The sequence below is a fragment of the Malaclemys terrapin genome, chromosome 8 (assembly GCF_027887155.1).
Source record: "Malaclemys terrapin pileata isolate rMalTer1 chromosome 8, rMalTer1.hap1, whole genome shotgun sequence".
Lineage (NCBI taxonomy): Eukaryota > Metazoa > Chordata > Testudines > Emydidae > Malaclemys > Malaclemys terrapin.
In genome coordinates, this window is record NC_071512.1 from 71,170,634 (window position 1) to 71,183,389 (window position 12,756).

At 37.7% G+C, this 12,756-nt stretch overlaps 1 protein-coding gene across 4 annotated transcripts in view; it reads left to right on the forward strand.

Moving 5' to 3' along the window:
* COL11A1 (collagen type XI alpha 1 chain) overlaps positions 1-12,756 on the forward strand; it is a 236,045-nt gene that overhangs the window by 18,615 nt on the left and 204,674 nt on the right. For all 4 annotated transcript variants that reach the window (XM_054037965.1, XM_054037966.1, XM_054037968.1 and 1 more), the window contains exon 2: positions 2,366-2,533. In XM_054037965.1, coding sequence (XP_053893940.1) covers positions 2,366-2,533 — 168 coding nt within the window. The remainder of the gene's footprint in view (positions 1-2,365; positions 2,534-12,756) is intronic.

Below are 12,756 nucleotides of genomic sequence, written 5' to 3' on the forward strand. Positions count from 1 at the left end.
ATTTATTTTTGATAATGTAATTTTGGTGGAGGAGGAAAATATCAGAGGTTGAATTATTTAAAGTAAGTGTAGCAGAAGCTCACTGGTATTTTTTTCTGAAAACGTATCTCCAGATGGAAGGAGCCATATACTTTGTCATCTCATTATGGAAATCTTGGAACGTTTTTACTTTAGAAAGTCCAGAGTTGGAATTTTACAGAGTTAGATTTAACCACACACTTGACTGCTTTTGATTATCTAGCTTCATGCTGGCAGTGCAATTGGCTGAATAGAATGAACTATTTTAGTTTTAAATGCACTCACACGTGTTACTGATAGAATGATTTATGAAATGCTGAGCTGAAGCAAAATGAGAACTGAAGACAACACTGGCTATGGCTGAGCAAACTGAGGAAAAATGTTCACAAACATTTCAGTGATTCTAACTAGAATTTTAGTTTTACTGTATTTTCAACCTTTCTATTTTCTGTTGGTGAACATTCATTCAAATAAATGAATATTCACAAGCACTGAATTTCAGGCCCACACTTGATATTTGGGGACTCATGAAATGAATAGTCAATAGAGAATACATGCATTACTACTGCCTGTTCACAGTTCATGAACAGGAGAAAGAAGGGATATATTCACCAAATACATTTGTGTTGAGAATTTGCTCAGCTTTAACAGTGGAAGTAATTTAATTTAGTTTTAAAAGCTTGCCTTTACAGAAAGTGGTTAGAATTTTGCCTGCTTAGAGACTGCAGAATTGTGCCCAATGGAAAACGATCAGTTAAATTATGTTTTTCTCTATATATTATATGTAAAATGAAGAGTGCCAGCTTGACATCCCTATTTCTCCCCTGAAGCAGTACAGCATGGGCAATGTGATGTAAGCTGCCTCACCCAATTTCCACATTCATTCTGTAGGGGCCTCTTTTGAGGGGAAAGTAATTCTGTCTCCATGCCATTCAATCCTTGGCATCCCTGCAACAGTAACCAAGGATGCCAAAGAGTACAAATTGTGAGTGTTTTTGTTATGTGGACACTTATTTACCAGGAACTGGAGTGAGAATTTAAAATTATTTCACATCAGCCAGCAGCCACAGGCCACCAGCAATCTTGATTGGATTGTTTTAGATTATTTAGAATGTCAGACCTCTGGGACAGGGACAACGCCCGGGATCCTCTTTTTCTCCGTGTTTGTACAGTGCCTAGCATAATGGGGCCCTGGTTCATGACTGCGGCTCCTAAGTACTACCACAATAATAATGTGAACCATTGTCCTAGAAACAACAGGCTCTGTCTATTTACTCCTTTTCTGAGCTACCCGGTATGACTTCGACATATTTTACAATATCACAACATATTTTACAATATTTTACACCATAATCCTGTTATGCCTAAAATAAAATCTGCTTGTATTCATAGATCAATGACACATTGGTGCCTGAGCAACAGTTACTGTATACATAAGAATGAATATAAGGTGGCACGGCAAGCTGTTCAGAGCAGGAGATGATTCTTCATGCCTGTGTGGAGATTAAACATCTTTGTGGTGTTCATTATTGTAAGGCTCAATAGTGAACATAATCCTGCTCCTTTAAGTGCCAAACCATTACAACAGGGCTATCTACAGTGAAAATCCCAAATAAAGATCTGAAGTGTGGTTTCGTCCAATCAAATTCTAGAAAAAAGAGAGCCCCAACCAGCTAACTTTCCCCAGCCCTCTTTCTAGAAATCATTCCTCCTTGACTCTTGCAGCCTAACTGCACCCCCAACTCCCCAAAGAACATCCCACTTCTAGTGTGTTCAGCAGGGTGGAGGGTGAATTAATTAATCCCCCACAATTGCTCCAGCTCTGTAAAATTCCTGTAATGCTTCTTTTAGCTAGATGGGGAGACAATTAGCCCTTTCCCTACCAACCTCTGGAGAAGGGTGCTGTACCCTCAGTCACATGTAGTCAGAATGTATATTTATATTAGGGGTCAAAAAAGATTATGTTTGGGAGCTAAGTGTTGGTACAATATATGAAATGCTTGTTAAGTCATTTCCAGTTATCAGAATTCATGTGTTAAAGGAATCTGTGTTGTAAGCACTAATTTCCAAATTATTTATGAAATAGTAAATCTCAATTAGCAAGTGACCTGTAAAAAAACTCTGATCTTAACTAACTTACACTGGATATGATGGGCTCCTAGATATTTGATGAGAGAATGACCCTGTTAAAATAATACTCTAATGTAAGAGTAGCCTGCAATAACACAAAATATGATCTAGCCACTCTGATGACTAGACACCTGCATATAGCAATGAAATTCATTTCCTTTTTGAAATGTTGCAGTATGAATAATTCTTTTTGTTGTTATTTTTGCTACTTTTTCAGCTGAACCAGTTGATGTGCTAAAAGCATTAGAATTTCACAAATCACCAGAAGGAATATCAAGAACAACAGGATTTTGCACAAACAGAAGAGATTCAAAAGGATCAGATGTTGCTTACAGAGTTTCAAAACATGCGCAAGTCAGTGCCCCAACAAAGCAACTGTACCCAGGTGAGTCTATCAGAAAGTCAGCTTCCTGGTGTGTTTTCTTATTGTCCCAGACATACAGAAAGATAGACAATATACAAGGGATGTGGTTTAATTTGGCCACTACTATATTATTTATCTCATCTCAGAACTAACCTACAGTAATTCGTACATGCTAATCAGGCATGAGAGTGGGCTCAGCTTGGAGGGGCAGGGTTTATATACTCTCCTCTAGGTGTGCAGAGGTCAATGGCCTACCTGAGTGTCATCAGCTCCGGGTGATACCTTACACTCTTCTTGACCACCTGCAGGGCCGGCTCCAGGTGCCAGCGCAGGAAGCAGGTGCTTAGGGGTGGCACGTCCAGGTCTTTGGTGGCAATTCGGTGGTGGGTACCTCAGTCCCTCTCAGAGGGAAGGACCGGCCGCTGAATTGCCGTCAAAGAATGAAGTGGCGGTGGTAGAGCTGCTGCCGAAGTGTCGCTGATCGCGGCTTTATCTTTTTCTTTGCTGCTTGGGGCGGCAAAAAAACTGGAGACAGCCCTGGCCACTTGCTTCCAGTTCCTGAGGGGGGAGACCCTTAAAGCGGCCAGTACCTTTCCCCCCCATCAATCCAAAGGAAGCTCCCCCACCATGAGATTGCATGATCTGTGCTTCCTGATGTGTTTTCTTATTGTCTGTGTTTTTCTGCTAGTTGCAGCACAGCACAGAGCCCATTCCTATTAACTAGTGTAGCATCATGAGATGTCCCTGCTTTTCATTCATGTACAAATGCAGGAAGCAGCCAATCAAATGGACAGACAGAGTGTTTTTAAAAAATTACATACCAAATATTTAGGGCCTGATTCTTCTCGGACCAGTTTTATGTTAGTGTGACTCCATTAACTGCAATGGATCTACTTTGGATTTACACTGGTGTAAGAGATCAGTGAATCAGGCCGTCAAATGCCATACATAGAGAAATACTGCTTGATATTATATAAAACTGTAATAATTCTTTTTTCATTGCCTTTGTGAAGAATAGTCTCACAAAACACCTATTGACTTAAATGAGAATTTTGTTGGAGTAAGAACTGCAAGACATATTGTTAACTAGTCACTAAACTTGTCTCAGTGTATAAAGTGTCTCACCATATGAACTCTCTCAGCTTCTGTGTTAGGAAGTCACTGCTTAATCCGGAACATTTACAAAAGACAACTATTGGATCCAGTTATTTTAAGAGGCAATAGTTACACTTAGTAGCAGGCATAGGAGAACAAGTTTGTACTGCAACCAGAAAAGAAGCACTGAAAAAATGAAAATGTTTCTTGTGAGATTTCTACCCTCAAATTTTCAGAATCAAGAGGTTTAGCTAGAGATTGAAATAAGCATCTGAACTTTTGAGTGTTTACCTGAATTGAATTTTTCACCAATTAATAGACAGAATGATTAACATTTAACAAAGATTCTAGATTAAATTAACTGTATGGTTTAACATATTGGTGAATTCAGGCTACAATTACAATTGTCATATTACAGCAACAGTAATTACAAAAATAGTGGCATGGTAACATATTTACACGTGCATAGAAAGGAAGGGAAATGGACCAAACAGCACAATAAAACAAATGTTGCTTCTTTGTTTAAGTGACAAACCTCTGAGGTGGGATGATAACTGACATGTACTGGCTAGAAGGAAAATATATGACTGGCTGTGTTCCTAGACTAAAAGGCCAATTCTTCCATTGCTATGACTTCATACTTTGCATTGATGGTAATGGGAGCAACATGAGTATTGCTGACAGAACAGACCTAAGTAATTTTATCTGGTTTTCTCATCATTCTATCAGAGGGAATTTTATGAATATTTGATGATAGATCCATAAGGTGGACGGCATTGAGAAGTTTCTTACTTCTGTGCCAGGAATGGTCTATTTTAAAAGCAATACTTCTGGGAGTTATATTGCAGTGGTAAAAATGCAGATTGTGGTTGGTTGTTGCAAAATCATTCCCAGAAGTATCATCTGGTTGACATTATGTAAGGGTATCTTGATATTTTGGGGACTACACATGGTTAGTTGTGGGTAACAGGTCATGTGACTCCATCCCATCTCTGATTTCTCTGACATGAAATAAGCACATTATGTAAAACGTTTCTTTGGATTTTTATTTTGGGGGGGGGGGGAGGAACACAATTTCATTCCATGATTTTGCTTCCACTCTTTACACTTGATTGAAAGTGTTGCAGTTTATTAAACATATATATATCAACTTTCAATCTTCATGCCATGACATAAAAGCAGATTTTGAGTGGGTTTGCTTGTGAGCACACCCATTATATATGGGCAAGGAAAATATTTTTGTTTTGCCTATTAAAAGAGTAATGATGTGGTCAACATCTGGGATTTTTAGAGATCCTCAAGTATTTATTATCTGGAAAGCAATAATAATACATCAATATGTTCTCAGAGCAATAGAGACATGTAGAAGAGAAACTGCTATCAGACCTTTCATGTGTATCTTGCATCATCATTTAAAGAATTAGTTCATCTCTTTTTATTTCAAGGGGGGGAAATGAAAGGAAATTTAGAAAAAAATATATTTAGGGCAGATTCTTCCACATTTCCTCATGTTAGACTGTATCTCCTCAGCTGGTATAAAATGACAGAGCTTCACTGAAGGCAATGGAGCTATCCAGCTGAGGATACAGTTCATTGAGCATAATCAATGGGATTATGAGCATAATAAATTGCTACTCCACACAAGTAGGGGTGACAGTATCTTGACTAATAAGCCTAAAAAAAAGTTTCAAAACTCTTCAGTTATTTTATTAAAGTACTACAGCTGCACCATGGAGTTAAAGCTAACATTTTAATCAGTCCCTTTTTATTGTTAGTATTACAGTGACAATATGATCCAAAAATGTCTTGTGCAGAAATGAAATGGGTAGGAACTACTAGCAGAGCAACACTGTTAATGAACCTTCAAATACAGTGGGCTGGTGACTGAAAACTCATGGAAGGACATTGGATCATTGGCCTTTAAGAGCCATTAGCACAGAATAGGCATTCTTTGCCAAAGCAAGGCCTCAGAGTCCAGACATTTCTTTGGGGGAAAAGTTCCTGTGTTAACTTGCACTTATTTTATGAATGACACTGTAGACTAACTATTAGATTTGGCAGCTACAGTAGTAACTGCTCATTTTGTTCATGAATGCCAGAGTAAATATGTTCATTATGTTGTTTGTTGGCACGTAAATTTAAATTGCCTTTGGCAGCCTCAATTTAGGTGCTTTTCTTTCTAACCTCTGCAGGATTTCTGGATTAGAACTAGGATGGAGCACTCAGTTTCACCCTGCTGTTCCACCTCTTGAACTCTCCTTTCTGGGGCATGCAAGGGGAAATTGTCAGTTAAAGAGAGAGGGAAAAAACTGGCTTAAAATGCATAATCTATTTGGAAAAACACCATGCTTCCCACTTTTTGAATAAAGAACCCAGAAGAAAACATTTATAAAAGAGTCCAGTAGGCAGTACTTAATGAACTGAGCCCTAAAACAACTTATGGACACAACACTATGTTTGTAAAGCATTTGGAGTGGATGGCATGCCATTGACTTTAAAAGGGGTGAGGATTTCCTCATAGTTATTTATTTTGTCTTGGGATGTGGTATAATGAATGCTTTGTGTGAAAATGAATGTGCCTGGACCACCATCTAACCACTTACCATAGAAAGATCTACTATGATTTTCACTCCATTTACTATAATTTTCTTCCTGTCCATAGTTCTTGTGAGCAATGCCACGGCAGATCCAGAAAGCACTGATTATGTGTCAATGTGATACTTTTTCTAGTGTGTGGCATTTTTGAGATGGCATTCTAGGAATTATGTCAGTGTTTCATTCTGTCATGACTGGTGGGGGGTAGGGGGTATGCACGGTATTTGAAGGTACTTGTAGGCTGTGTCCCACTGCTGGGTGGGAGAACCCCTCTATAAGACCCACTGTTCCTGAGCCCCCCAATCCCAATGATTAGTCTCATAGAGCGTAGTCAACTTGCTACCTTTGTCCAGGGAAGGGAAGGGAAGTGAGCTCGCTCATTCTGGGATCTTTGGAAAACATCCAGTATGTCTGGAATTCCCTTACTATGACAAAAAAGGAAAAATTCCTTCAGTGTTTTTTTTCAGAGAGCATGTGCAAATACCGCTGTGCATTATGTGGCATGTTAGCCCAGAGAATTTTGTTAAATTTTCAGAAGCAGGGTGCCCAGTGGGTGTGTATATATTTATAATATAATAATAGGGGAAAGACAAAAAAAAAAAGATGTTAAACAGGACTAAGAAGTGAGCAAACCAATAGCCAACATTTTAGTGAAGCCAAAGTACATGTTGCAATGTCCTCTTATCCACTATCATAGCTGATCTCTAGGTTTGGGTATCTTTTTAGCTACTGTGAGACACTGAGACAAACAGCTAAATATTGAAGTTCACTGCATGACCTTGGAGGAGTCATTTAATGTCTCTGTGCCTCAGCTCACCCATTTGTAAATATCAGTGTAATAATATTTACCTGCCTCACAGGAGGGTATTGAAGCTTCATTACATAATGTTTGTAGACTGCTTTGAACTCACAAGTTGAACTATATTATACAATTAATATCATATAAGATATTATATTCTTGTACGGTCTTATTACCTCATGTTATTTTTTTTTACATTTTCAAGGAATGACAACACAACAGAAGATAATGATTTTCCTAATAATTGTATTGTTGCCATTGTTAAAACTTACACAGTCCATTCTTACTGTTTAAATCAAATTGCCCAAGAAATCTCAAAGTAATCAAGAAAGTTTGATAACTATTTCAGCTAAGCCTGTAAGCGTGATACTTTGTCATAAATAAGAAATGCTTGATTCACATTCTTAATTTGATTATGTTGATACTGGGTTCCCCTCTGAAGCAATTTGCTTATCATTCACAATTTTGGTGCAAGACTAAACACATGGTTATATCATATCATAGTACAGAATACACAAAACTCACTGAACTGAGGCAAACAATGCTACTCATTGCTTTCCTCAAAAAGCTTCCACAGTTTGTTTTTTCCACAGTGCCTTATCTGATTGAAAAGCACATGCTCAGACTAGATGAATTAGTGCCACCTGCCTTAAGCATTTTCAACATCTCTTTCAGATTAACAGTTCAGACAAGGCAGGTGTTCAGGTCCTTTCAAGTTATCTGTTTGGCCTCCTTTCATCCCAATCATTTGTTCTTTCTTTCCTTTTGCTGTCATCTATTCAATCTAATATTAAAAGATATGCTATATAGTGTCATTTCATATATAGTTGTCAAACTAACAACTTTGCTTTAAAAGATCCAATCCAAAGCCCACAGAAATCAACATAAAATTTCCTATTAACTTCAATGGATCTAGTCCATTAAGAATAAGATCCCAAATCAAGCCCCAAATCTTCATAGATTCCCATTATATTCTGAAAATCTTTTATTAACAAAGTTAAAATATGATAAATATAAAGCACACAAAGCACTATTAGTGCAGACAGTATAATAAATGTAACACTAAGCATTCCCTTAGTGGTAATATAGTGGTGGGAATTCTTTTCCCAACAGTGAAAGGAATACCATATGATAAAAAAGCAATCATCAACTCTGTCTATAAGACTGTACTTATTCTTTTGTAGTATTATTAGTACTATTAATATTACTGCTATTTAAAAAAGGCAAACATCTAGACTTAATGCAAGTGATAAGTCTGAGAATCCAAGCAACCAGAAATTTCAGTTGGCAACATCTCTCTCATGACATTAACTTGGCCAGATTGCACATTTTGTATGTTTTATTGTTTACACTGATAAACTACAATATTTTAAGGTTGATGTTTAACAAGAAAAGCAAGACTAGTAAATACTAAATGCATGCAGTGTAATTAAATTTTGAATTTGTGCCAGAGTTTTGTTGTTGGGGTTTTTTTTTTGGGTGGGAGGAGGGAAAAAGGCACATTTAATTTATCGAGGAGGCAGGGGCCTGGAAGAAAAGATGGACAGAAATCCAGAGCTATTTGGCTTGGAGAGATGAACCTAGCCACCCTTAACTATGTTCACCTGAACCTGCTGTCCTTACCTCTGCCATCCTTATTTGAAAGTCCATTTGAAAGCTGAATAAACCACTTGAAACACTTAAGGACACCGACAGGCTTGAATGGTTTAAAACTACTTTTAACTATTAAAGAAATTTAATCTTCTTAAGCTTGCTACATCTGTAGGTAGTTTAAGCAGTTTAAACAACTTTAAATCCTTAGAGCAGCTAATGCCGTTTAAGACCTCTAAAGATTTAGAGCTGCTTAAACTATCTGGCAGCTGCAGTTTAGATTGTTTGAAAGCGTACTGCATCAGAGTGCCCCCAAATGATAAACCCATTCTGATTTTGAATAAATCTTTAAAAAAAATAATCAGCTCCACCTTTACAAAATGCCAACTTAGAGTTCAGTGTTCTAACTTTTAAAACTTCTGAACTGATTTTCTTAAAAACTGTTCTTTTTTTTTTAATTAAAAAATCAAGACTTGTTGAGATCTACAAAGAAAGCCAGTTTTTAAGTTTCTATCTAATGGCAAAATTCTTATCAGAACATATAAGAAAAGAAATATTGTTCATGCTCAGAAATGGCTAAAGCATTTTAATTAGATTTTATTTTTTTTTAAATTACCTATGGGCTGAAAACAAAAAATTCAGCTAAAAAGGAATTAGAGAAAGTTAAGAGCAAGAGAAAAGTGAAGGTTAGAGTAGAAGATGGAATACAACGCTAGCTATGGCACGTGCTACAACTATTATTGCCAGTTATACAGAGCTTTATTGCTTCCCTATGATGGAGGTAAACATTCTTATATATATTCAGGGAATTATAGACTGCAATACAGAAAGGTTAAGGGCCATATTCTGCCCACAGTTATATCCCCTGCAGTTGAAGTGAATGGTTCAATGAATATAGCCTAATTTGCTCAAAGTTGAACAAAGCAGTGGTAGAGATAGTAAAATAACTCAGGAATTCTGACTACCAACAACATCCTCTAACTACAGGAACAATACTCCCTCCTTTTAATTCTTGAAAGCACATTTTCTGAGTGAGTTATAGAAATATATAGGTCATGTGCTTAATCAAAGAGGATGGAATTCACACAGTAAAGTGATCTTCTTAGCTGAAAAACACCATTTCAGGAAAATAAACCAGACTATTTTAATAATTTATATGGATTTTCAAGCTGCAGTTTATACTTAATAGAAGAAAAAAATTGCATTACATGCAACAAATTTTCTCTCTGCAATCAAGAAATCCTTAAAAGTAACCTGCAAATTAAAATCTAATATAAATGCCACATTGTTTTATATTGTTTTAAGAGACAATACTTGTTTCTAATATGCAATCATATAATATAATATGCAAGGCCCTTCATATAACTCTTTACAGATTTGAGTTATCACTCTGAGGGTTTTTTATACAAAACAAAATGTTCATCTCATAGTCTCATTAATATTACACACAGGAGCATCTTATTTTCTAAATTATTTAGGGTACCTGTCTTTGTACCTGTCTTTTTAAAATCTGATATACAACCAATTTACTGGCCTGCTCTCCATGCTTGTTGTGCCTCTGGCTGAGATGAAGTAAAGTGCATTCTGCTTTTTAATTCAATAAATAATTTAATTCAGATTTACCTCAAGACAAATCTACTAAGTTTCTTACACAATTCAACATTTTTCTGTATTTTTTCCTCAATGTTTGTGTTTTAATTTTATTTCATTTTTCAGGTATCATTAAACCTCTCAAATAAATCTTAAAAGCTTTCCTGTCATATTTGAGATGACTGAGTCTATGTTAAGACCTTTACAAATATTAATATTTATAAATTTTGGATTATTAACATAAGTGGGTTTTACCAGAACTGGAATGTTCCTGGAACACCTGTTCTAATACTATAACATCAAAACTGGGGAAAAAATCCTTGGAGTCAACTAACTCACAAATGCCTACCTTTGAATTTATTGCCACACCTTTTAATTTAGGGTAGACATGGACCAAGGAGGCAGTATTTGGAGTAGGTTTAACCTAGGCTTCATATTCTATGGCACTGAAATAAGGCAGTTGTTCATGCAAGACAAAGTTATGGATGTGAGGGGCAGGGCTCAGCAGCCCTGGGTATCCCTTTTGGTTTATGTCTTAGGGTACGTCTTCATACCCGCTGTATTGGTGGGTAGCAATCGATTTATCTGGGATCGATATATCGTGTCTCGTTAAGACACGATATATCGATCCCCGAATGCGCTCACCGTCGACTCTGGAACTCCACCAGAGCGAGCGGCAGTAGCGCAGTTGACGGGGGAGCCGCAGCCGTCGATCCCGCGCCATGTGGACCCCAGGTAATTCGATCCAAGATACTTTGACTTCAGCTACGCTATTCACGTAGCTGAAGTTGCGTATCTTGGATCGATCCCTCCCCCAGTGTAGACCAGCCCTTATATTCCTAAAGGTCATGCTTCAGGGCTTCAGCCAGTCATCTGTAGGGGGTCAGGAAAGGATTCCCCCCGTCCAGTGTATGCTGTTTTTGTCTCCTTCCTCTGAAGGATCAGAGATGGCTATGTCTGGAGATGTAACACTGGATGAGGTGGGCTGGTGCTCTGAGGTGGCACTGCACAGTCTCTCTCTCTCTCACACACACACACACACACACATACACACATGCTTAGCTTGCTAGTTCTTGGTCATGTGCTTAGGGTCTAACTGATAATATGTGAGGTCGGAAAGGAATCCCTCCCCCCCCCCCCCCCGGTCAGATTGACAGTGACCGTAGGGGTTTTGCTTCTTTTTCAGCTGCATGGAGTGCAGGTCACTTGCTGGGATTATCTGGATATATCTCATCTAATAATTTCTCTGCCATTTCAGGGGCCTGTGGCATTAGTGTACTTCAGTCTCTCGCAGGCTCTGCCTGTGACACATAGTATAGTCTCTTGTGGATAGTAGTACTTTGGTCTAGTTTGGGTTGTTGAATTTAGTGTGCAGGTGCTGGCTGGTGTTGGTGGCCTATGATATACAGGAGGTCAGACTAGAGGATCGGCTGGTACCTCCTGGCCTTAAACTTTATGACTAACATTTTGCAAATAAAGCATAGAAATTTCACAAGAACTGCTGATCTCATGACATTTCTGTCATCTGTGTCAAGGCTCCATATCCTGATTGCCTCAATGTGAGTAAGCCTATATGGTCAAACGCTGACTCCCTTGCACGAGTGAAAAGCAGTAGAACAATGCTCCATGGAGGCTTTGTACAACAATATCAAGGCGTGGTTGGGGGCAGTCTTGGGGATGTGCCGGGGTATGCTGACTAGGTTGATAAACTTTGGTGAACCACAGGTTAAAAAGCTCTGTAATGAGTTGCAGCAGCTATGAAAGGCCACAATAGCATCTGAAGAATGGCTACATCATTGTTCTCTGAGCCTGGTTCTGGATTAGGGAGAATTCCACTAATCAACCTCCATAGAGATTTTTTGCACAAAGCTCATTTGCTTTCCGTTTGGATGGTGGAAAAAATGGGGCAGGGTGTTTTTCAGTAAAAAAGGAGCCTCAGAATGATCACAACACTCAGGGCACTTTTTTCATCACATGCATCCGTCTTTTTCATTCCCTCATTTAAAAGTTGTATCCATCCACTCTTTATTCTTGAGGCTGTAGAAGTTAAAACAATGATTGACTTATGGCATGCACTTCAAAGAGAAATTGCCAGGCAGCAAATGAAAATAAAAACTTTTTTCTTTGCGCAAATCTCCTATTACATACAAATAGGCATGTGTTTTGTTTTTAAATAAGTTATTTCTGAGATAATTTAATAAGTAACATTTGCACCACAGTTAAATAAAAATGTTAGTACTAAATTTATCTCAGGGCAGAGGCCCAGCATATGGCTTTATAGACCACATAAGCCTCAGTTAACCCTTGTGTTAATAACATAAGTGATGTATGGAATCATGTGTGGTCCCTCTGCATATAACCCTTATTTAAGATACATATTGGAAACAATGGAATATACATAAACGAAATGGTTTAAACTATTAGAGTGGCCACTGGGAAATGCAAGGTTTCTGATAACATATTTCCAAGAATATCAATTGTCTTTTTGTCTGTTGAAATTACAATGTGTAGTTATAAACTAGAATAATTTCTGCTCCCTTTTTCAAGAAGATGAAGAATAGAAAAGTAATTAATA